The sequence below is a fragment of the Pseudorasbora parva genome, chromosome 8 (genome assembly GCF_024679245.1).
Source record: "Pseudorasbora parva isolate DD20220531a chromosome 8, ASM2467924v1, whole genome shotgun sequence".
NCBI classification, from domain to species: Eukaryota; Metazoa; Chordata; class Actinopteri; order Cypriniformes; family Gobionidae; genus Pseudorasbora; species Pseudorasbora parva.
The window spans coordinates 25,400,264-25,427,087 of NC_090179.1; the positions used below are offsets into that span (position 1 = coordinate 25,400,264).

Genomic DNA, 26,824 nt, shown 5'->3' on the forward strand with positions numbered 1-26,824 from the left:
GAAAAAAACAGAGGTTGACGGGTACCTTGTGGAGCCAGTGAAGGTTTAACTGCTGCCCGACAGCTACATGACACAGGGCTAAAATCTGGACCAAAAAGGACAAATATTAAGTTTAACGAGTAACGGACTGTGCAGATAAAGTGATAAACGGGGATATGGAGCTAAAACAATGCTGAATGGTGACATGTACACACAGGTGTGAGAGATATTTAAACCGTTAGTGGTTTGGAGAGGTTTGGTATGCAAACCCACAGTGCAGTATCAGTGCTACAGAGCAGTTACAACTCACCATTAAAAATGCAATATAGGTGAAACCAGCTGCTGTGGTGGCCAATATGGGAACGGTTCCATCGCTCCACTCCCCTGAGCGGTTATATAAAAACCTGCGGGAGCACAATACCGGAAAACCGTTAGCGGTTGATTATTCAGCATTAGAATTCCTGGGTGTCTTATGTCCTCCATAATGTTCAGTCTGCTTTAAGGCCAAACAAAATAACCAAGCTCCTGAAAACAAATAGAAGCTTCTAATCTTTTGACAGGCTCCACATTTCACTTGCTCGCTCGCATGAGAGCTCTGGATTATACAAGTCTATTTTTTTTACCAAAGAAGTGGATGAGAGGCATCTGTTTTACAGAAAGCATCATCTGCCTTCTATTCGAAACAAAGGGAGATAAAGCATATGAGACACACGGGGAACAGTATCAGGGTCAGTATTAGCTTTCTTCAACATCTAAGCGCAATGGCAAGCAGTGAGGCAAGGGACCGTGAGAGCGGGCCGGTGGCGAGTGATAATGAGCGCCAGCTGCGTGCCACACCGGTCTCGTCTCCCGCCGTAGTAACGGGAGTATAAAAAGAGGGGTGAAGACAGTGGAAGACGAGAGAGGACCAGGCCTGACTTTACATTAAGTTTTGATTATATTTTGTTATGTGTGTGTGGGCAGTCGTCCGTGAGGGGCTGCCCGCGGTTTACTTTTGTTTAGTTTATTTACTGAATTAAAGTTGTGAATGTTCACCGGTTCCCGCCTCCTTCCTTCCCATATCTACAAACTTTATTACAGGCTGTGATCAGAATTAAATACCAGCTTACGTTTACTCAATACTGTCTAATATATCTCCAGAAAAAGTGCATATTACTCCACAATGTTTCAAGTATGCTGTAGACATCTTTACATATGATTTTAAAGGGGTCATATTATGCCCAGTTTTACAAGATGTAAAATAAGTCTCTGATGTCCCCAGAGTGTGTAGTGAAGTTGTAGCTCAAAATACCACACAGATCATTTTTAATAAATGTTAAAATTGTCACTTTTTGAGGGCCACCGTTTTTGTACATGTCCCTTTAAAGGGTTAGTTCACCCAAAAATGAAATGTATATTTAGTCCGACAGCGTATCTAAGTGTATGCACACTATACTGTCCATGTCCAGAAAGGGAATAAAAACATCCTCAAAGTAGTCCATATGTAACATCAGTTAGTTAGTTAGAATCTCTTGAAGCATCAAAAATACATTTTGGTCCAAAAACAACAAAAAACTACGACTTTATTCAACATTGTCTTCTCTTCCGCGCTTGTTTTCAAACCTCATATAAAGATTCAAACGGTTATGAATCAGCGTATTGCTTCATGATTTGGATCGAGTGTCAAACTGCCAAACTGTTGAAATCACGGGACATTGGCAATCTGAAGGTCTTAGGGGTGTGGAACAACATTAGGGTGAGTCATTAATGACATCAATTTAATTTTTGGGTGAACTAACCCTTTAAAGGTCCAATGTGTAATATTTAGGAGGATCTATTCACAGAAATGAAATATAATATACATACCGGTAACTGTTTCCAGTGGTGTATAAAGACCTTACATAATGAACAGTTGTGTTTTTTATTACCTTACAATGAGCCATTTCTATCTACATACACCGTGGGTCCCTGAAGTCACCATTTTGCAGAGGCATGTTTCTACAGAAGCCCTAAACGGACAAACTGTTTAGTTGAATTACAGTTAACATGTTATAATTACAAGTTCAACAGGCATGCGGAGGCTTTTACAGTTCAAAATCGTTTAAAATGAACGCACCTTTAAATGAATATTAAATGAAAATGTTAAATGAAAACAAATAAATAGTGTAAAATATCAAGGTTTCCACAAAAAATATTAAGTGGCACAACTGTTCCAACATGTTTAAAACGATTTCTAAAGGAATGAAGACTGTAGTAACGGCTGCTAAAATTTCAGCTTTGCCATTACATACATTTTTAAAATTATAATACAATAGAAATCAGCTGTATTATATTGTAAACAATTTTACTATGTTTACTGTATCTTTGATCAAATAAATGTAGTCTGGGTGAGCATGAGAGACTTATTTAAAAAAAAAAACAGAATATTTCATGCTGGCATGTTTATCTGAGCCTAAAATCAGAATGGAAAAGGGGTTGTATGTCATAGATCACCCTTCAGAACTGATTGGTTAAACTACAGCTTGGTGGGCGGAGCCATATTGAGGGTTTGCCTGCTAGATGCATCGCCTCCTGCCTGCACAGATTCTACATGCACAGTCTCTCAGGGCATTTACTAGAGGTTGTTGTGAATCAACACCTTTTGTCCTCTACAGTAAAATCAAGGTCTCATGTACCTCCCATGAGACTGTGTGGTGGGAGGTGGAAGCCACATAAAGGAGGAGAGAAGTGACATTGAAAAGAAAACAGAACGTGACACAATTCAAAAAGATCTGGAGGATCAGGAGAAAATGACCTTGAGGGAGAAAGCAAACAATGGCTTTTACTGCCGTGCTGTTTTTAATGTGGTTCCTGGTAAATAGAAGATTATGTAGTATTGTTTCGTCACGCCTCGATTATTGTAATGCTTTATGTCTAGGTGTTTGTTCAAAATACAGCAGCCAGGTTACTAACGAATACTAGAAGGAGAAACCATATCCCTCCTGTTTTGGCCATTGGTTACCTGTCAAGCAGCGAAAATAATTCAAGGTGTTGATGTATGTTTTTAAATCTCAGTTTATATTTCATAAGAGCTTAATACTTGCGACTCCTCTATATCTCTTAGATGGAATAATCAGCTGCTTTTGGATATTCCGCTCACTCGGTTAAAATGTGATGTGATCGAACTTGCTTTTGCTACCCTCTCACTTGTTTTTTTATAGCTAATACTGTACATTAGGAATAAATGTGGCTATAGTTTACACCTGTGTTTTCTGTTGTCTTTTATCATGTTATTTGTTACATATTTATGCATATTTGTATTTTTTTCTATCTCTGTTATTGTTCACCACTTTGGTAAACTTTTTTTTAAACCTTATTTGTAAAATACGTTTTATTTGACTGTTAAAATGTCAGAGCGTGATTTAAAGTTGCAGTAGGTAACTTTTATTAAAAAAAATATTTTTACATATTTGTTAAACCTGTCATTATGTCCTCCTGACAGTAGAATATGAGACAGATAATCTGTGAAAAAAATCAAGCTCCTCTGGCTCCTCCCAGTGGTACTACTGTCATTTGTAGAAATACACCGCTCCCGGTAAGAAACAACCAATCAAAGCCAGGAGGAGCGTCTAAGCACTGTCAAATAAGCTTGTGCGCTCTGATCACATCCCTTTCTTGCGTTCTTATGCACAGCACGCGCACAGGCTTTCAAAAAGATCACCGGTGTGCCGCAGCTTTGCTTATGGCGGACAAACAATTCAAACCTGCTCATAAAATAAGGACAGGTAAACGGAAAAAGAGAGATGATGATGATAAAGAAGACAAAAAGAAAGAATTAGAAAAAGCCCAAAATAAACCAAGGGTAAATATCGGAGCGGCTTTTCCGAGGTGGAGGGAGCTAACGTTACGCGTCCTGAAAGGATTAAAAACCTATGCAGTTAGCAACATTTCTGCTTGACAACTAAATATCCCTGCTTAATTTGTCGCTGTGTGTGTGAATTCCTCGTCGGATCCCATTGACTCAGTGTCAAAACTCTAGCCGCATAACATACAGATAAAATGTCACGCACTGTCCAGCAACTATTGAAAGCATCCCAGTGAATGTGTCATAACTGTTTATCCGCTTGTTTACTAGCCTGCGCGTTCACGGCCGGCTCTGTTGTGATGGGGGAGGAGCTGTTGAGGGAGAGCTGTGGCGCAGCAGAGAGCAAGGGGAGTGACCTGTGAGTTGTGCTTGTTCAAATTTTCAGGCTAAGTCAATGTTTTCTAAAAACTCCCTACTGCAGATTTAATAACTAAACCAAGACTGAATGTAAATGTGCTTTTATGTGCTAATATTTTACAGCATTATGCAGATATACTATATCATACACAGATTATGACATTATGATCACTGACAGGTGAATAAGTGAATAACACTGATTATATTTTCATCACGGCACTTGTAAGTGGGTGTGATATATTAGGCAGCAAGTGAACATTTTGCCCTCAAAGTTAATGCTTTAGAAGCAGGAAAAATGGGCAAGTGTAAGGATTTGAGTGAGTTTGAAAAGGGTCAAATTGTGAAGGCTAAACGGCATTAGAGCATCTCCAAAACTGCAGTTCTTTTGGGGCCTGTATGCATGCTACTACAAGTCGTTGAATAATGTACACCATTTTAAATACTAAAAATATTAAAAGCAGTATACACTGAACATAAGTGTAATCAGCGATTACATTCTGAGCACTAGCCAAAAACAGCACAGCCTATCTATTAAAATTGCAATCTGTTCCATCAGAGCCTTTCCCATGAACTCTGGATTACTTTAAGCATAGGATTATGCCAAATTTGTTCCAGAAAGCTCACAAGTTTCTTAGATGCATCACTGCAGAGAAACAGATTGTAGGAACGTTGATGAAAGTGTAGGATTTTATAAGGACTACTCACCAGTTAAACTCGCTGTAGTCATTGTGGGCCTCCCACCAGAAGTAAAACCACACCAGTAACAAGGAGAAAGTGCAGAAGAGAATGAAGGACCACAAACACTCCCACTGGAACAGAGAATCACAGCGAACAAATGATTTAAATAGGAGTTTAAAATGTGTTTCATAGTTTGTGTCTATCAGCATCAGTATTAAACTGACTGGTGTCCGCATGCGACAATGCAGTCACAGTGAGGAACTGTGCCAAAAGATAATAGAGACTACAGTATGGAGAACAAAATTTCAAAATACTGTCAACACTGTTTAAATGGAGGATAACTGAATGTAGAGTTCACATAATGCCTCAGGACATGACTGCATACACATATGAAACACAATTAATCTGATTAGAGCTGCTTCAATGGTGAGACCTGCCTTCATCACAGATTAATTTGTCAAAGATTAGTTCTGCTCACAGCAATGCAAATCATTTTAAAACATATTATATGACAGATGCTGTATTACTGTACAATAATTCATTTTCTGTCTATAGATGTATCCAAACAGTTGTTCCCTTGTCTAATAAAATATATAATATATTAAAGTGCCTTCGGTGTTTGCATGGTTGGGCGGAAATCAAGGGTAAGGTAGGTATGATGTTAAAATCACTTATTTCTCTGGATTTAAACATTCTTGGAAACATCTGGGATAATGCAAGTACACAAGTTAAAAAATATGTAACACAGTTCTAGTGGTTTTTGGATTTTTTTTTTTTTTTTTAAATCAAACATTGTGCCTTTAAGAAATCAAAACACACTGTAAATTAAAACAATAACTTATTTGCAAATCTGCAATAAATAAATATGATTTTCCCCATACTTTACTCACATTTGACAAACGTTTTCAGACACCTGCCTTTACATGCACAAGAACTTTAATGATATCCCATTCTTAATCTGTAGGGTTTAATATGGAGTTGATCCAACGCTTCTGGGAAGGCTTTCCACAAGGTTTAGGAGTGTGTTTTTGACCATTCTTCTAGAAGTGCATTTGTGAGGTCAGGCACTGATGTTGGATGAGAAGGCCTGGCTCACAGTCTCCGCTCTAATTCCTCCCAAAGGTGTTCAGTCGGGTTGAGACCAGGACTCTGTGCAGGCCAGTCAAGTTCCTCCACACCAAACTCACTCATACATGTCTTTATGGACTTATCTTTGTGCACTGGTGCACAGTCATGGAGAACAGGAAGGGGCATGGAACAGTAAATGTTCCCACAAAGTTGGGAGCATGAAATTGTCCAAAATGTCTTGGTATGCTGAAGCATTAAGAGTTCCTTTCACTGGAAATTAAGGGGCCATGCCCAAACCCTGAAAATCTCAAACCAAAACTCCCTTACACCAAATTTTTTTACTTGGCACAATGCAGCCAGGTAAGTACAGTTCTCCTGGCAACTGCCAAACCCAGACTCGTCCTTCACATTGCCAGACAGAGAAGTGCGACTCGTCACTCCAGAGAACATGTATCCATTGCTCTAGAGTCCAGTGGCAGCGTGCTTTACACCACTGCATCCGACGCTTTGCATTGCATTTGGTGATGAAGCTGCTCAGCCATCGAAACCCATTCCATGAAGCTCTCTACACACTGTTCTTGAGCTAATCTGAAGGCCACACACAATTTGGAGGCTACTGACTCTGCAGAAACTTAGCGACTTCTTTGCTCTGTGCGCTTCAGCTTGTGCTGACCCCACTCTGTGATTTTACGTGGCCTACCAGTTGATGGCTGAGATGCTGTTGTTCCCAATTGCTTTCACTTTGTTATAATACCACTTACAGTTGATGGTAGAATATTTAGTAGTGAAGACATATCACAAATGGACTTATTGCAGAGGGGGCAACCCATCATTGTACCATGATTGAATTCACTGAGCTCCTGAGAGCTACCCATTCTTTCACAAATGTTTGCAGAAGCGTCTGCATGCCTAGGTGTCCCAATACTGGGCAATATAGTGTATGTAACAAACATTGCTGAGAAGACCATCAGATGAGAAAGATTTAAAAAAAAAAAATAATAATAACTGGAAGTGACTTGTTAAAAATCCTATATTGATTTGTTTTATTGACCAATTATGGATAAATGTACATATAATTGATTTGGTAATCTCTTTTAGTACCATGTTACCCGACAGCCACTCTTGTATTTGTTCTCCAGTTTATATCTTGTGGATGAAATTGGCATTTAGCATTTTATAATAGCATTTCTTAAACATAATATAGAAACAAGTATTCAACAATACCTTCTTTGAGATAGTTTCATTTTCAGCATATCACCGGCACTTCCCACACATATACACCCCTTGCACTGCCAACCTCCTAACACAAAACCAATGTACTGTGAATAATGTCCGAACCTAAAAATAATCACCATTTATTTGGCTCCCAGAGTGCATTGTCTACAGCACACAATCAAATTGGGTCTGTAAATTAATGAAATGGCTAGTGTGCAATTACATAAATCATGGAAAACAAATAAAACATTCATTTAATCAGATATATATAATGCTCAAATGGACTAATGTTACTATAATTTTCAAATCATAGTAATTTTTCTTAATGGTTTCCCTTTTTAATCCACCCTGGTGATTCAGTTTCAGTCTGTCTATAGCTGAGAACATAATTACTGCACGTTATTTGAATAAGCCCCACTTTTTTATTTTTCCTTTTTGAAAGAATGAACTGAAAGTCGACAAAAATATAGGTATAAACCATCCAGTAAAATGAAAAATATCAAAATATACTTTTTAGAACAGCATGGCCAAATAAATGTTTTTTTTTTTTTTTTTAAATAATACAATACTTTTTAATTAATTAAATTAATTAATAAATAAAAAAAGAATAAAAATAAATAAATCATATGAAATTAACTAGCTTTTACAAAAATAAAAATAAAAATAGTTAAATTTAAACCTGGTTACATAAAAGAAATGCACTCTGTTTTCATTGCAAAATAAAGACAATGCAGAATGACAGCACTTACTTCAATAAAAAAAAAAGTGGAGACACAAAGTACTCATACTGTCAAACTTCTTCCTCGTCACTACACAAAGAACAAAATATAGTATGCCTGTGCCACAAGGGAGCAGCGCAAAGAAAATGTGCAGAAATGAATGTTCCACTTGGTTTACAAAAAGCGGTTAGAAAGCATGTAGTGTATTAATTCCTAAGCCCCATCATCCAAAAACACCTAAATATAGATGGATAAAGAGGATTATGGGTAATTCTAAGCAGAAAAATAATACACACAAATAAATGCTGCTAAACCTGCGATCTCACACCAACATCACAGGCTGACTGAATGTGCCAAATCAATAGCACACCATAAAACAGGTCAAATGTCAAATGTGGTTTGTTTTTGCAAATTATTTTTCCATCTATCTTAAAAATGGCACCAGACTGGCACCAACGGAAATGTTTAACACTGGCATGGGTTGGGGGTGGATGCAGGGTGTTGCTATATGGTTACTAAGGTACTCTTAGTTCAACATTATAATATACAGTATGAACAAATTATATTCATTTTAATTAGCTAAAGATTACAATTAGGTTATATTTTTAAAGATTAACTGTAAGTGAACACTAGATGACAGTCAACATAGGTCATCTACATATGAGCATGCACAATTAAATATACTGACCATGTTTTTTAAAGCAAAAGATTTATTAAGTTGCTTAAAACGATAAATCGCTTAAAAAAACAAAACCAAATCTCTCTGAAAATGTTGCATAATTTGAAGTATTATTCGTTGTGGGACAAGTTTTGCACCATAGTTTAATGCCAAAAGTTTAAGCTAGTGATTTATTCATGGCCTGAAATGACTCATCCTTCATCACCCAGAACACACACATCTTAAGACAATGATAGTTCAGCATATGAAATGACAAACTCGGCTGTGTTTTTGGCATGGCTGCTGTTGTAGCAGATTGCCATAACATCATCAGGGTCAATAAGCAACAAGCAGGAGACAACTTAACAGAAGGGATTCAGAGCAGCGCTGGGCAGCGAGCGGTTTCCTCTAAACGAGAATATCATCTTATCATTAAGCCTCCAAAAGCTTATTTTCAAAAGCACTCTTTATATTCTGTCCTGCTGATCTGAGATGGCAGTGCCTCTCCACCACTTAGTACCAAAGTAAACTCACTTTTCCCACTATTTCCTGAGGGCAGTGTTGAATTGGTATTGTGCAGGGCAGAGTCTACAACTGTCTGGACCTTGAACGTCTTATTGTTCAATTATGTCAGGCACAGAAACAGTTCTATAAACAATTCTTATAGGGATAGTTCATTCAAAAATGTAATGACTCACCCTCATGTCGTTCCAAACCCAGTAAGACCTTTGTTCATCTTCTGAACACAAATGAAGATATTTTTAATGAAATCTGAAAGCTTTCTAACCCCTCTATAGAAGTTTTTGTTCGGAAAAAAAACATGACCCATCAACAGCATAAGAGTCTGACAAAGGCTAGAAGAAATTGTTGAAATAAGTCCTTATTTTTGTTTGTTTTCTGCACATAAAAATGATACTCATCACTTTATACAATTAAAGTCACATGGACTATTTTAACACTGTTTTTACTGCCTTTCTGGGCCTTTCAAGTGTTAATTAAATAGCTGTCTATAGAGGGGTCAGAAAGGTCTCGGATTTCATCAAAAATATCTTCATTTGGGTTAAGAAGATGAACTTACAGGTTTGGAACGATGTGAAGGTGAGTAATTAATGACAGAATTATAATTTGTGTGTGAATGCATGTCCACCAAAGCGTTTTTAGCCATCTGAAAATGGTAGGCTTTCTGCTGAAAACGCCTCGCTTTGTGCAGCTGCGAGTGTTCTAGCAGGGCAGCATTTTTTCGCGTTGAGACTCTGCATGTTATGATGCGGAATATTCGCGGAAGTGTTACTAGTATCTAATTTCACAGATAGTTTGTTTCTGTATTTATTTTATATAAAAATGCAGATACAATGCAAAGTATTTGCTCTGGCTCTTGGTTTAAATTCTGGACATTGTACAAGCAGAATGTGGTGGTTGGTCGGTGTTGTGTTCGTCTTGCCCCTCCTCCACTGTGATTGGACGGCTGGTCAAATGTGACAGTGCGGAGCGATGCGTTTTACTCAAAGTTGAAAATTTATTGACACTTGGCGACCAGTAAAAAACGCCGAACACTCATCACTTGAGCTTGAAATACTCGCTCAGTGCCTCGGTACGCTCCAGGCGTTCTTAAAAAGCTGCGTGAAAAAATACTTTGGTGGACACACAGCCTAAAAAGCTGCGTGAAAAAATACTTTGGTGGACACACAGCCTAATGCAGGCATTCTCAACCCTGGTCCCCGAGGAGCACTGTCCTGCAGTTTAGCTCCAACTCTAATCAAACACACCTGAACCAGCTAATTAAGCTCTTCAGGATGACTAGAAAGTTACAGGCAAGTGAGTTTGATCAAGGTTAGAGCTAAACTCTGCAGCTCTCGAGGACCAGGGTTAAGGCAACCCCTGCTTTAAGGTAAAATCAAAGTAACAATTCCCCTCAAAACAATCCCAGCAAAGCTTTGCATAGCACATTAGTTATAATGCTGTCAAGTAAACGCCTTGGACTATCGCTAATTGGTTAAGGTGGGGTGAAATGGCATGGTCACCGCAGTTGCCTTTAATTATCTTCATTAAGTTAAACAGGCTTATCTGATGCTGAAATATGAGCAAAATAACAATATCTCAGACTAAGATCTGCCAAGCACTGGCTGCAATTATGAAAATTAGCTTTAGCATTTCCTGAGCAAAGAACCAAGCTGAACCACTGCCCAAAACAAAACAGATAGAAGCATACAAACAGCAAAAAAACAATACACACAAATAACACCGCTTTTCCTTGGAGCACCTTGACTTTGACGCCCCAGAATAATTTATGGTATTTACCACACACATCTGCCAAATGTAGTTTAAAATCCCACTGACTGCTAAATATCTAGTCCACATAGGCAAAGGGCAAAGAACACGAGGAGGCCGGCTGCCCGGAGTGAAAGAGTGAAGGAGAAGCAGTGGGTGGAAATGAGCAAAGAGAAAAATGGAAGTGGATATGGTAGGGGGAGTAGTGGAGCAACATCTTTTATAACAGTCCCTCAGCAGTAAAATCACATTGGTGAGCGAGGTGCAAAATCAAGTCCCTTTACAAACTGACCTTCTCTGGAACAGATGTCACAAAATCCATTAACAGAACCATTTTTAAAGAAAATATATACATTCTATTCATAGAGTGGTTATTTTACTGGTATACAGAGGCCCCTTTTGAATATCTGTCTCAAAAACCAGACTACACAACTGAAAAGAAAGTGTCATTGGAGGTAAAATTTAGGTCAGGTAGAATTAAATTGTGGCAGTATAACAATACTATGCAAAATAACTTTACTAAAACACATGGATTCAATACAACACAACTTGTGCTTAGTACAGCTTTGTGGGTTAGTTAGATCATTTCCACTGAATAGACCATCAGTTAGAGTGGAAAAGTTGCAATGTAAATTCTCACCATAGTGTTGGCATTTACACAAGTGTATTTTTGGTCCTGAAAGTAGTTTCACTAAAGCTCGATAGTGCCTGCATGAAGGTTATAGCCAGACATGCTGGATGTCTAAATGCTGTGATCCTGACTAATTTCCACTCAAAATTACACTCTGTTTGTTTCTATTCAAAGTGTTTCCATTGATGTTAATTCTTATGTAAAATCACTGTGGGTCAATAATGTGTAATGTTGTGCCGGCTGCTACAAAGAGTACTTTCATAAGCTGCCTTTGCAAATGTGCAAAAGGAAAAAAATTAAAAATGTATTTTAAACATGGAACAACATCTTCGACAAAGGACTAAATATCACATTTACATACATTTCTATTTAAAAGCACTGAATAGCCAACTCTGTAAATCCATACTATACATGCTTCAATTTAAAATAAATAAAAACTTCAAAATTCTGGTCACCAATTAGTCACCAACCCATTCCAAGGAACATAAAAGATTGAAGATGTCATTTGGAAAAATGTAGATAAAAAAGAAAGTCCACTGAATCCAAAACAACAGAATTTACATTTTTGGATGAACTATCCCTTTAACATCTTTCTCTCTTTTACTCCAATGTGAAATTATAACCATAACCTAATAATCTTCATGCTGATGGACAGGGAAAGATTAAATCTGACAAGAACATGCATTGTAGGTCACCTTGTAGGAAATGCTGGCACTAGAATACACCCATGGATACATTCATCAAAAGCCATTTCAGAATGCTGCTCCCTTCTGTAAACATGAACCCTGAATGACAACAAAGCACGGAAGAGTGGAGAGAATCTGAAAGCAAAGTCTTCCTACATGTGAATCCAAGTAATGAAGAACATTGCAGGGAACAGATTACTATGTGCAAAACAGCGTCTAGGGCACAGAAAGTAATCACAGACATAATCTGTATTCCTGATGGATGGCAGGAGTTTAAGAGCCCCGGTTTGTTGCTGATGTGGTCTGAAGATGCATGTACAGGTCTGTGTGTTTCTTCCAATCCACTGGAAATGGGATCCACTTCACCCTGAGGAAAAAATACTGATTGGTTGGCTGGCCTCCGGCTGAGTTGGTGGCAGGTCTGTCCCTGCTGTAATCTTGAGTCATTGTCTGTCACTGTGCATCACGCCTGAGGTGACACCCTGCCCTTACTGTCTGAAGGATGAGAACGTTTTAGCATACTAAAGTGTTTTCACTAGACCAAAAGGTGTATGAACTTTTTACTAGGGTGACCATATTTTGTTTACCGAAAACCAGAACACTTGGCCTGGAAATGAGATACTCATATGATACTTGAGTGCCGGTCAATTTAATGGCCCAGTGGAAAATAATGAAAACCAGGACATTTTCATCACTTTATAAAAAGACAGGACTTGAAAACAGGACATGTCCTGGGAAAACAGGATGTTTGGTCACCCTACTCTTTACAAAGGCTAGAAAGATGTTAAAAGGGATGTTTCCATGAATGAGTAAACGATTACAGGGTTTTCATTTTTGAGTCTTTTTAGGGATGCACCAAAAGCTTGGCTGATAAAAATATGAACAGAAATTGTAAATTTAACTGATCAGATAACATTGAAGAAAATGCAGCATGTATGTTAATTTTTTTCAGGTTTAAGTTAGCCTGACAAGCCAAACCCACATCAAGATGTTGGCAGGGCTCAGTCCAAAAGGCGTGATAAACGGTTGTCTTTCAAACTCCTACCAGAGCAACGTGAAGCAGAGCTATTTGATAATTAAACTTTCGCCGTATCCAGTTGGCAAAACTCCAAACACATCTTCCATTCTTAAGAATGATTTCAGTGCCGGTCTTTGTTCTTTTCTCAAAGAAAAGTTTAACTCCAAGTCTTCCAGAGTCTGCTTTTCGCCAGCTTCTTTGTTTACAAGTAGCACGCAGAACCTCCGCAACTCTGCCGCCATTATGTTAAGCCCGCCCACCGACTCTAGACACGATGTGATTGGCCTGACTAGAGTTTGGTCTTTCCAGCTCACAAGTCTATGGAGAGTTGCTAGAAGACACTCGCTGCAAATTAGATTTGCTGCCGCTAGGGTGTGTCTAGATTTCTAAGTTAGGTTTAAATCACATTTATACGTAATCTATGGCAGATGATGATAGGGTTTGCATCAGATGCAAACAAACACCCTTTTTACATTTTGTGGCAAGGGGGGCGTGGTTCAGCGAGGTCTGCAGCGGGAGAGAGAGCCGCGGGACGAGCGGTAAGTGAGTGGGTTGGACGCAGATTGATAACACCTGTTTCTGATTCCAGTAATGGGTGTGGAGAGAGCTTAAAACGCTGGCAGAATTGGAAGCAGGGAAGAGGGAGACGGACTGCTGACGTTCCCCCACAGAGACATTGAGCTTACCGGAACCCGGAAGTGGAACGACCCGGAAGCGAAACCGAAACTGAGCAAAGGAAAAGTCACACGCTGAAGTGTGCACGTTGTTGATTTTGAGTGATTAAATAAAAGAGACGTCAGCAGTCCAAGCCGACCCCTTGTCCTCTTCCTTCCTTATCTACGAACTCTTTACACATTTACTTTTCCTGATTTGGTTTGAGTTCGTTAAACGTCATCGCTGGCATAAGTAACCACACTTTTACTTAAGTCCCAGTTCGTTAAAAAAAATATATATATATTTTTGAAGCCTATACATTTTATTTTAAAGTCACATCAAGGAAACTATACTATATTACATTATTGTTTAACAATGTTACATTGATATATTGAGGAAATGTATTCCAAATTAAAAAAAATATTTCAGGACATCACTGGATAGGTATTTTTTTCATAACATAATGAACTTTATGCTAAACACTCAAACACTGGCACACAACAGAAGGATACAACTGTCGGTCTAGTTTGGTGGTTAAATATGGTTATCTATATTCAAATATGTTATGAAAGAGACTGTTAAATATATAACCAAAATGACAGTGATTTCAGTTGAGGAGAGCTGTATGAATGAAAGCAAAGTAAACAATTAAGTATGTAATTAACAATGTAGTATGCCACACATTATGAGATCTTCACTGTCAAATCACTAAGATTAGAGCCATCCACCTCTCTCAGATTAAAAATGATTTTAAAAAAGGGGATTTGGCAGCATCTGAGAGGATGCAGGCAGTGGAAAAATGTCTTTGAATAAAATTAAATATACACTGACAGATAATGATTGTAAAAATCAACACTCTGTCAGTATTGTTAAAGGCAATAAGACAATCACAAACACATCGATACATGTACATTTCTTTTCTTTTTGTAAAGTGACAAAGCCATTTATAATGTTATAAAATATTTCACATATGTATTTTGAACTTTCAGTTTATCAACTAACCCTGAAAATAAATGTTTTTGGGCACCAAATCACCATATTATTTCTAAAGGATCATGGGACACTGAAAAAAGGAGTAATGATGCAGAAAATTCAGCTTTGCTATCAGGAATATATTAGAGTTTCAAATATATTAAAAAAGAGAAGTTATGTTACCTTGTAATATTTCACAATATTTGTGATCAAATAAATGCAGCCTTGGTGAGCATAAGAGACTTTTTAGTGTCTTGAAAATTGTAGTGTAACTAAATGGTAGTGTAACTGATCACAGTTGATCCACTACATGCCGGACACTGCTGCTTTTGTGTATATTGGCTTGTACAGACCATGCAGAGGCCCACGGGAGAAAATGACACTTCTATTCACGTGTCCTTTGTGTTGGGATGCGTAAATGGAAAAACTCTCAATTATTACTGAGGAGGGATCTCTTTTCAGTGGAGTACAGTTTACTGCTTAAACAGTAGACAATCACGCATTTCTCTCTCTCTCTCTCTCTCTCTCTCTCTCTCTCTCTCTCTCTCTCTCTCTCTCTCTCTCTCTCTCTCTCTCTCTCTCTCTCTAACACACACAGCACACACAACCCAGACACAAGTCAAGCTTCAGAATAACAGAACTACATATTATACGTATTAGATCCGTGTACGCCATGCTGTTATGGGACTCAATCACAAAGCTTTTGTACTGAGTTTCAAAGGCCACATGGATCTCACTGCTTCAGTGATTCCACAGATTGAGTCGGGAATCATGAAATATGGATGTGCTTTGCATCATCCCAGACCTCACATCCCAGAGTTTAGTGTGTCATATGACAGTGAGAGCTGGGCTCTGAAGCGATCAACTGTGGCAAGATTGGACAAAGGTCAAATTCTTATGTATGAATAAAAAATTATCTCCCGTTTCATTTAAAAGTGACAGGAAACTACATTAGCTGCATTCATTGAGAACTGACACCATTCTATCTCGCTCTCTCCCTTACAGACAGCTGAACTGGCTGTTTTGTGGACAGGGTCAGGCCTCCCGCTATGGACAGTCAAGACTGAGCTAAAACCGCTGACAGCACAGTACAAGCATCTGAGAGCCAGAGAACAACAGGAAACCAGGGAAGTGGCTTAGTCTCCTTTTGTGGATTTAAAATGGAAATGTATATCTGCTCCATTTTCGCTCATTTTATTGTATTAGGCATTGATCCAAATGCACACACTTATTGGAGATATACGGTGCACATCTTCATCTGGTTTTCTAAGTTAAAAAGCAAGCTCATGCCCCTACCATGAAGGTTATACTTCAGCAAAGATGCAGTAAATTGGTCAAAAGTGACAGTAAAGATGTTTATAATGTTACAAAAGCTTTCCATTTCAGATAAATGCTGTTCTTTTGAACTTTCTATTCAATAATGCTGCAAATTCAGCTGACAACAACAAATATTAATTATATATTAATATCAATGAACATTTATCAAAATATTCAAAAGACAACATTTATTTTAAATTGTAAAAATATTTCACAGTATTATTGTTTTTTGCTGTAATTATTTTTGCTGTATTTTGTATACTTGGTGAGACTTGTTTTAAAACATTTTTAAAAATCTTACCCCTATCTAAAATTTTAGATTGTAAGATTTTTTTTAAATATTTACCAGCAGTGTATATATAACAGGTCCCAAGTCCTTCATTGCAAGGCTATGGGATTCTTTCACCCATTTTGTTATCAACCAGGAAAAAAAAAACAACTTAAAAAGTCAGATCCACTGGAATTCGTCCTGCATTATTTGATGGAATCAGTCATAATACTGATTAAGTAAGACCCAGTTACATATTATTAACTATTTCTACTGTAATTTTACAGTAACACTGTAACACCGTTTTTTACAGCTATGTATATAGCAGTGTGCTGTGTTTTTACCATAGACTGTAAAAAAAAATATGGACGTAGTGTCCTTGACGTCACCTATAGGATTCCGATAAGCCGTTCTGAAGCTTAAGGCTTTTTCGACTTCACCTAGCGATGCGCAGACCGATCGGCGGCTGACTTGAAGCAGTGCATGCCGGTTAGAAATTTTTTCCGACTTGAGACAGCGCCGACGGCACGTGACGTATGTCAACAAAGTACCGCGAGAGCGATTCGAGAGCAGCCGGCTGATGCAGCCGCTGCAGATTCTCAAGGGGGAATGCAGGAGGCTGCCCAAGCTCTGATGATGACACAGCTGATCCACGATTGGCCGATTCGCCGTATGACAGTGATCACGTGCGTTTCGTGTTTATTCTAACACCGTTGACACCACTTCATTGATAGTGTAGGTTTATATGTTAAACTTTAATCTTGTCCAAATAGACGCTTTATTAAGCAGTATATAAAGTATTGGATGAAAATATAATTTGAAACATCTGTGTATTTGAGAAATATTGCATTTATTTAACTTCAGCTGTGATAAAGTTTGCAAACGCAGTGCAAGCGTCACCACGGGAAGCAGAAAGTGTCCGACTTCACGTCTCCGTTTGCAGCTCCTCCCCGTCTGCACTCGGCTACTCTCGCTGATCGCATGCATCCAGCCGCAGCCGATGTCGAACACACCTTTAAAGTAGGGGCGAGCTAGCCGTCGCCATCTTGCAAGCGAGTCATCGCGTGTCACTCCCGGATAACAGAAAATGGGCAAAAAGGCGGAATGTGGGTGGAGCTGAGGTGACGCAATGACTATAGACGGAGGATAAATGGCTATCCACCTGTAACCACGCCCTTAATTATGCAGAAGTTTAAGGCTTTATATAACGGAAACAAATGAGTTATAAAAAAAAATGCACCCCCCTCACAGTTGTCATGAAGGTCAAAATTAGCCATATAATAGGCTAATTTTGGCCTATAATATATAGGCCAAAACCACAATTTGTACCAGCCTGTAAACATGTTTTTTTTCTGCTGTAAATTTGGGAATTTTAAGGGGCTCAATGAGATTCTGCTCCCTTCTGGAGCCTGTCCCTAGTGGCCAGTCGATGAATTGCAGTTTACATTACTTCCGTATTGAGATTGCGGGAGGCTGCCGCTTGGTTTTTACAGTACAAATATAGTTATTGACTTACAGTACTTTTGTAAATGGCAACCAAAATTACCAGTACATTACCGTATATATTACAGTATATGTAATAGGACATGAAGTTTGCATATTTTACAGTGTACTTAATAGGACATTAAGTTTGCGAATGATTATCAAACTCACAGAAAGATTCCTTAGACAAAATATAGTTTCTCTGGTGCCGTTTGATGCTCCTCCTTTCCCTATCGAAACGCATCTGTACTGATAAGACAACTTTATCTCGGTTTCTCTGACAACAATCTCTCCTGCTTCTCTCAGCAACATGACCACGGTCAAAATCTGTGTCACCGATTTTTCAACACAAAGTCTTCTCCTTTTGCTCCCGTCTCATCTTACAGCCCGATTCTCTGACAAGCAATTGTGTCCCAACTCTCTTCTCCCACAGGGACCTTTATAGAGTACACATCTGAAAACAGTAATGCTCAAAGGCAAAACTCTCTCTGAAGGAAAGCAAACATTTAATAAATGCGCCTCCAGAGAGTTCTGGATGTTTGATTTGCTTAATAAAAAATGTAAAAAAATAAATGCATGAAAGGACAGGGTTATGGGTTTTCCACTAACACTTGTGTGTTTTTGAGCTATTGAAAGTCCTTGGAGACATCATGGAAAAGGAAACAAACTAGAGAATGTTTATTAGCTTAACACTTACTGTGGTAAATTAAAGGGTGCATACAACATGAAAGGGCACATGTTCCCTTAAAGCCGTGCCTATTCCGCTAATGTAGAAGTTATACAGAACTGCAATGTTTTGATTAAAGTCTTCTTTTACTAAAGCACCCTCATGGATTCTTGGCCTCGCTCACTGCATTAGACAACGAGGTAATACCATTTGTTGGCAGTCTAGAGGCAGTTCTTTTAACACACATATATAACATCACAATTCCCCTGATGCCCAGCGCATGTCCTTTAATTAACTTCATGGAAGCGGTATCCAAGGCAAAAAGTGCTCTGACGCATAAGAGACAGATCGTTACGTTACTTACTTATACTTGACTCTATTGAAGCAAATGTAAGCAAACCCGAATCAAAAGACCGCCAAATAAAAAGATTATGATTAATGTGATTCCTAATTAAATGTTTTTATCCTCTATGACTAATATTTTCTTGCTAAATACATTAAAATCAGTAAGTCTTATGAAAGGCTCCATCTGTTATTTTTTCTGAATAAAGGCCTGTTCACACCAAGGACAATAACTATAAGATAACGGTAAAGATATAGTTCTCTGAACAAATGTAACGAAATGGCACAGAGAAACAATATCACTTTTAGAGTGACTGTATCCAGCTGATGAACGATAAAAACACTGACAGCCATTCAGAATCCATCCAGCTGTGATGAGCTCAAGCATTTAAAGTGACAGACAAGAATGCGCTTAAAGGTGCCCTAGAATGAGTTGAAACAATATGTTAAATTGTTCTCTGATATCTACATATAGGGTATGTGGCTTATTTAAGGGCAAAAATTGTCCAGATACAGTTTTACAGGTCCATTTACAACCCTATAAATTGTCCCTACTAGGATGTAATGCTCTGTTTTTGCATTATTTGGAAGGGTCATGAATATTAATGTTGAACTCTGCTCTGATTGGCTTATTTCAGCAGCTCACAGCAGTTTAACCGTCCTGACAGAACAGAGACAGACTAAATGACACACTTTAAGCAAAACATCTCAAATGGAGACTGAGATATTGCAGCTTACTTGTCTCGTTCGTGCGGTTGCCAGATTTCAGTCATACATTCCCCAAACAGAGCTTTTCTGTGAAAAAAAACCTATATGATATCCAGTGTTATACCTAAACATGTACAATCTGGCAACCATATGCACGCAAACTCTCTCTCGCGCACGGGTGATCTGAAAACACCAATAAACAAGTAAGATTCATTTTATCAATCTCCATTTGAGATGTTCTGCTTAAAGTGTGTCATTCAGCCTACATTTTAGACTTTTTTTCGTCAACGATATTGCATATTTATATAACATTAGTCATAATGTAGGCTAATGTTATGCAGTGACTGTGATGTAGCCTAATCTGAAATACAAATAGGCAAAAACACCATACTTCAGTTCTCAAAAATATAAATATATAACTTATATTTTTACAAAATGAATAGCCTTGTCAAATGATCGTTTTAACTTATATGGTGGAAAAAAGGTGACGTATGCTAGAAGGATCGAGTGAACGATCTAAGCAAAGTATCTAAAGTTGTATTTTGTAATACAAAATAATATTAACCTTTGTCATTATACACACCGTTTAGTTTTGTATGGTACTTGGTGTTTCCTGTTGTTACGTACAATAGCATCTTGCGTCACCTAGACAATGCTGTCTCTCTAAGAAACTTTCGATTTAATCAGAAATTGTTTAAACAGTCAATAAGTGGATAAATCGCTACTTACTGCTTGTAGGAATATAGTTGCCCCTTTCTTCAGTTTAAGATGCTGAGCGAAGCTTGCTTGAAATGCGCTGAACAAACGAACGATCTTGAATTAAATTGTTGTGGTATCGGATTATAAACATCAACCATGACTGTTGACATTTTTTATCTGTGGGAAGGGTAGACAAGTCTCCTGAACAGCCTGGAACATGAAGTGTGTCCATGTGAGCAGCTTGTTTTGATGATTCGCTCCCATTTACGCCTGACAATGCACATGTTTGGACAGATGCAAATGTTGGGGGCGTGCATATAAATGATCCCCAATGTTTGCGTTACGGTTGGGTTTATGTTAAGAAGCACTTTTTCCCCCCCTGCGTTATGGATTCACGAGATTTACATAAGAAGTAGGAGGCAATGATGTTTGAGACTCACAGTATGTGATGTCCATGTACTGAACTCTTATTATTTCACCATGGCAAGGTTAATTCAATTTTTCATTCTAGGGCACCTTTAAACACAAAAAATGTTGTCTGTTGGTGTGGATGCTAATACAGTTATCTTTATAGTTATCGTTCTTGGTCTGAATCTTAAAGGGGGTTGAAATGCTGTTTCATGCATACTGAGCTTTTTACACTGTTAAAGACTTGGATCCCCATCCTAAACATAGACAAAGTTTCAAAAACTAATGTTGGACGTTTGATGGAGTAATTCTGTGTTATAAATACTCCTTCCGGTTTCTAACAAGTTTCGGAGAGTTTTTTTTTAGTATGGCTCGGGGTTGACGTTAATAGATCGGAAGGTCCTTGTATGGGCCGTACGGGCTCTTCTCCCGGTAGGGTGCGCCCGGGCGTGACTAGAGCGAGAGGGGAAATGCACGCCCATAAACACTCGTTCAGATGCAGATCCAGTCGATCCAGGCGCGGCGCTCCACTTTATTCCTATGGGTGACTTCAACGCTTCAGCACAGCATTCCGGGAAGGCAGCGCTGCATTTGAACCGATTTGAACGCAGAAATGACGGGAAGCTTCACAACATCGCTTCAGTCGCGTCGCAAAAGTGGATCTCCACCGTTCACTGCTGTCAGGACTTTACCAAATCATACCAAAGAAGTGTGTTTTTGACGGAGCGGTCCCAGCGATAAAGGTTCGGTCCTGCTTTGGAAGCAGCCGGTGAGTAAAACTGCTTCAAATGTCTATGCTGTTGGCTCGTTGCGTGAGTAAACATCAGTAAACGACACGAACGCGTGCTTCGTCATTCAAATGCGTTTACGGACTCTATTGTTGTTCTATGTATAACGTTACACTAGTCTGACGTGCAAAACCGTTTTGCTTGCTACTGCTAAGGTTTAGTTGCATACAACAATCCCTAAACCGAATCATGTCCTCATAAACTGCGAGTAAAGACACATAAATGTTGACAGGCCACTAAATACAGTACATACCACAGAGACGGACGTCCTGCTGTTGCTGTTTCTCCTGTTCAATTTATTTCAGCCTCCGAATGATTCTGGATCATTATCTGTATTAGCTGAGCTCGATAGCCATGAGTTTCTCCACGCTTGAGGACGTCACCGCTTTGTGCGCTTGTCATTCTTTAGCTCCGCCCACACGATACGCCTCCAGGCGCTCGTTTTTTTCCGGAAAGACTCTGTACAGCCCATATTTCTTTTATAAATATTATAAAACTAAAGACTTTTCGGCGATATGAAGGATGCAATACTACTCTATAGGTACTCAAGATTGACATGAGATTGACGGAAACCCCCCTTTAAGGCTCATTAGTCTGGTTATTTCACATTATGTATTATTTTACAAAGCAAATGTTCGTTCACTATCACTAGTTTTTTTTAAATGGCTGACCTCTTATTGTTTCTTAGAGTTTCTTAAGCTTGTGTTCTCATATTGACACATCATCATTACATCATCTGTCTATGCACAAAACAAAGATAGAAGCGTCACACTTGTCTCGGTGACAGATAAAGAACACAAGGGAACACAGTTTGCTATCGGTCAATGAATTTCTGACCTGACCCTGTACTGCACAGTGACCCTTGACTAATCTAAACTTTGATCTTCTTAAAAATGTTTTCTTGGAAACTATGACTCATCGTGACCTTATTCATTTCCAGTCCCAGTTAACCTATTACAGTTTGAAAACAATCTGCATATGTTGTAGGTTGTTGCATAAACATTACGAATCAAAGCAGTTTTCTGGACACCACACAACAACAAACGTCACGATCAGTGTAGTCTGATTCGTGACTATTTTGGGTTGGTTCTTTTAAAGGAATTGGTTAAAAAGACTATATGTTTTGAGTTAAGTACTAATAGAATGAAATGAAGCAAAATCAGAAAAAAATGGGTTAACTTGTTTGAATTGTTGACGTTTTGTTGGGGCAGTGAGAACATTTCTTAAAGGGATAGTTCAACCAAAAACGAAAATTCTGTAATTTCCTCACCCTCAAGTTGTTCCAAACCTGTATGAATTTCTTTGTTCTGCTAAACACAAAGGAAGATATTTTGAAGAAAGTTTGTAACCAGGCCGCTTTATTTTATTTTATTTTATTTTATTTTATTTTATTTTATTTTATTTTATTTTATTTTATTTTATTTTATTTTATTTTATTTTATTTTATTTTATTTTATTTTACAGGGACCATACACAACATAAATGTTGTGCCAGAGTTAGCTAAGATAGCTAATTTGCATCTGCGGTCCCTGGGCAGGATGATGTTCAATACAATTACAGCATTCAATTAAAATCCAAGAAAGAAGAGAAGAAAAAAATAAAAATAAAAATAATAATAATAAATAAATACTAATAATAATAAAAAAGGCAAGAAAATACAATGGAAGTCAATGGTGTCCCAAAACATTTTTCAAAATATCTTCCTTTGTGTTCAACAAAAGAAAGACACTCATACAGGTTTGGAACAACCTGAGACTTTAAACACTGCTTGTGCACATGTCGAAATCTGTTCCGAAACACTTCACCACATCAAAACAAAGGTCAAACAACATATGTGCGATGAACTTGCTAAAATGAATTTTGGTTGTGGGATTTGAGCTTTAATAAAGTCTTCAAGTCACAGCCAGATGGCTTGGAGACAGAATAACTCACCTTGGTGGTGTCATCATGTGACCGCTGGTAGCGTTTCCAGCGACAGCCGTATATTCCGGTTAGACATGACAAACACAGCTGTCTCTCATAGACCTGTAACGGTTGGTGCTTCACCATGCTCCTTCAATCCAGACTCCAACCCACCTCACTATCATCCCACTGACCGCCAAGGACCCTGCAGGAAGACACACACAGAGCACTGCATTAAGCAAACAGTAGATTAGCATTAGAAGCATGTGACACCTCAAATGGCTGACACATCCATAAATCATATGAGGGGAGGAGTGGAGAACTGAGAGTCTATTTCCAACATTGTCACTGATCAATGCCATTCCAGGTCCTCTAAATACTGTAGAAGCAGAATTCTTAAAACTGACCGTCAATTTGTGCTTATTAATGATGTTGAAATCTAGTTATAACGTTTGAGGTCAGTAAGATGTTTTTTTTTTTCCTTTTACTCAGCAAGAATTAACTAAAAGACATTTATACTGTTACAAAAGATTTTATTTCGAAAACATGCTTCAAACTTTCTATTCATCAAAGAAACCTAAAAAACAGGTTTCCACTAAAATATTAAGCAGCACAACTTTAACAGATAATATGAAATGTTTCATATTCATGGAAATTTCATCTTTGCCATCACATTTTATAATAATTAAACAAGAAAGCTTTCATTTTAAATTGAAATAATATTTTACAATATTTATTTTTGCTGTATTTTTGATTAAATAAATGAAGCCTTAGTGTGCATAAGAGACTTCTTTCTGACTACTTTCTGTCTGCGGATCTTTCTGTAGTGGACCCTCAGCAACTGTTCATGTGGGTCAGGCACCAAATTGGCGCTGTGCCCTAAGTAATCATCACTGAATTACCCAAGAGAATAAATTCACATTCTTGCAGCTTCAGCCCAGAGATTTTCCACAGCTTATCAGTCTCTGAGCGAGGTGCTAAGCCTCTGGAACCCTTATCAGGGAAGCCTGTGAAGCACTGGCATCAGCCAAAACACTGTCATCTAATGAGACAGCTTTTTCATTTATACAAATCCAAGCACTGTGGAAAAGCTAACAGAGAAGTACTTTCAATGTGTTCATTTTTAGATCATCTGCTTAAACGTCTTATGTTTAAGAAACTGTTTACTGTACACTGCAAAAGTTTGGGGTCTGTAAGATTTATATTTTTGAAAGATTTCCTTTAGCAAATATGCATAAAATTGTCTCTTTAAAACAAATGCTGTTCTTTTGTGCAGCTCTTGTTCCAACAGAAGAATTCTGAACATAAATTTCACGTTTATGCAAAAGTATTAAGCAGCTGTTTTCAACATTGCACAAAATCATATTTTAGTATGATTTCTGAATGATCATGTGACACTGAAAACTAGAGTAATGATGCTGAAAATTCAGCTTTGCATCACAGTAATAAATTACATTTCAATATATTTTAAAATAGACAACTATTATTTTAATGCCATTTCATGACTTATTTACACTGTTAAAGACAGCATGAAATCAAATTTTACAATTCGTATTTTTATATGTAATATTGTAGTGTTTACTTCTGTGTCAAATACATTCCTTCAGGATTCAAACAAGTTTTAGGAGAAAAAAAATGTTTTTGAGTATGGCTGTGTTATGTACCCTTTAAATTGTATATTGTATAAAACCAAAAAATATTACTGGTTTTGTGGTAGTCTTGATCAAGCCCAAAGTTGTAGAAAATCTATACTGTACTGCACATTTTTAAAAAGTGAAATATGACTGATCTATAAAGAAATAAAGTTGATCAGAAGGAATTGCTAGGCTGCCTCTAATGAGGGCCACAATATTTATAACCATGACTATCATAACTGAGTACCTCCTCTGCTTAGCTGCTAAATGATTCATTGCAAAGTTCACCCAAACAGTAATCAGGAATATCAGGCAGAGAATAGAGACCACCAGCAGCCTTTCATGTGCACTGCATTGGTAGGAGGCGTATCCGGTAATTAGAGGACCCAACAGAGCAATGGGAGTTAGTTGCGTCACCAAGATCTCAGGTGAATGATCATGAACCCTCAATACACTTCAGAAATAATGCAAATAAACACGGAAAATAATAGCAAATACTTTTTTATAGGTTAACTGAACATTACAGGAAACATCTTTAGAGATCACAATGAACTACGATGAAAGTTAGGGGCAATGCTGTAACTAGCATCAGCTAATTTGCATGAGCAAAACGATCCATGTCCTTGGAGTCAAATAGGTAAAGTTATAAACTCAGCTTGTTCAAGGCAGACTGAAGTATGATTTTTAACGGTTGTGTTATATTACAAATATAACTTCTTCATACCCAAAATGAGCTTCAAATGCTTATCTCGTGTTCATTGATGTAAATTAGCTGTCAGTGTTAGTTCATTGAAAAGAAGGCAATTATTCTTGCACTCCCATACAGAGAAGAGAAACCATTTTAGAGAACTGCTGAATAATTAAGCATCTCCTGTATTTACTGCTGGGTGTGTGAAAAATTTAGAAGGGGAACAGTAATCTAACAGGTGGGATAATTATAGGGTTAATTCGATCTGGTCATGCCAGAATGGCTGAAAGGCTTTTTACATCAACATGTTTTATATGTTTAATATTTCCGTGCCAGGATACATCTAGAATGAACCATTTAATATATACTAAATAAGACTTAATCATTTTTTATGTATTCATTAATATCATCCAAGAATTAGATGGCTCTATAAACAAGCGTGGAGGTTAAAATAATTAGGATTAGTCACTGTTGTTATGAACTGGAGATGAAATGCAGCCGTCAGCTGTTCTGTCTCTCAACAGATCCCTCAGAAAGGGAAAACATGCTATTACACAAGACCACAGTGAAGACACACTGCAAGAGCAAAACTCTGCTGTCTCTTTAAATATATCAACTCCGCCAGTTCACTTAATTATCAGGTGAAAGGGAGAAGGTAAGCAAGATGTCTGTGTTTCCCAGAAGTTGCACCTGATTATAATGCCGCGTTCCAGGCACCCATTTACCCGTGTTTTTCTAACCTTCTACCTGTGAAAGTGCACTGGAACAGCCGTCAAACCCGTGACTTTGTACTAGATTGATGTACTCCCAGATACGAGCTCTGACGTCACAAAACAACAATGGCAGCCCCTACGGATGCAGTGTTTATGGAAGTCGTACATTAAAAACCAAATAGTGGATTAAAATAAGGTATTGGTCTAATGTTATTTATCAGCAAATGTTATTATCAGCAGCTTTTCTAGCGTTAGCAAGTTTTCAGTCTGCGAGAATAAAATTAATACCAAATATATTTCCAAATATACAAATAACATAAAATAAAGGGTATAACAGCTTTTCTTGCCATATGAGCCATTTTTCTCCTCCATTCCCCTCAAATAAACATGAAGTAAACACCTTTGGCGATAGAAGTTATTGTATATGAGCGTAAGCCCAGTACGGTCCGCCATTCTTTGTTTACATCGAGCTACCGCAATTC

The 26,824-nt window shown here is 38.0% G+C and overlaps 1 protein-coding gene across 5 annotated transcripts in view; it reads right to left on the minus strand.

The window, feature by feature from the left end:
* The window catches only part of gdpd5b (glycerophosphodiester phosphodiesterase domain containing 5b), a 69,602-nt gene that overhangs the window by 17,152 nt on the left and 25,626 nt on the right, over positions 1–26,824 (minus strand). For all 5 annotated transcript variants that reach the window (XR_010906740.1, XR_010906739.1, XM_067450501.1 and 2 more), the window contains 4 exons: positions 23,338–23,512; positions 4,865–4,968; positions 290–383; positions 26–85 (listed from right to left, as the gene is read on the minus strand). Coding sequence is in view for 3 of the 5 variants with exons in the window: in XM_067450501.1 (XP_067306602.1) it covers positions 26–85; positions 290–383; positions 4,865–4,968; positions 23,338–23,454 (375 nt within the window). In the remaining 2 variants the exon portion in view is untranslated. The remainder of the gene's footprint in view (positions 1–25; positions 86–289; positions 384–4,864; positions 4,969–23,337; positions 23,513–26,824) is intronic.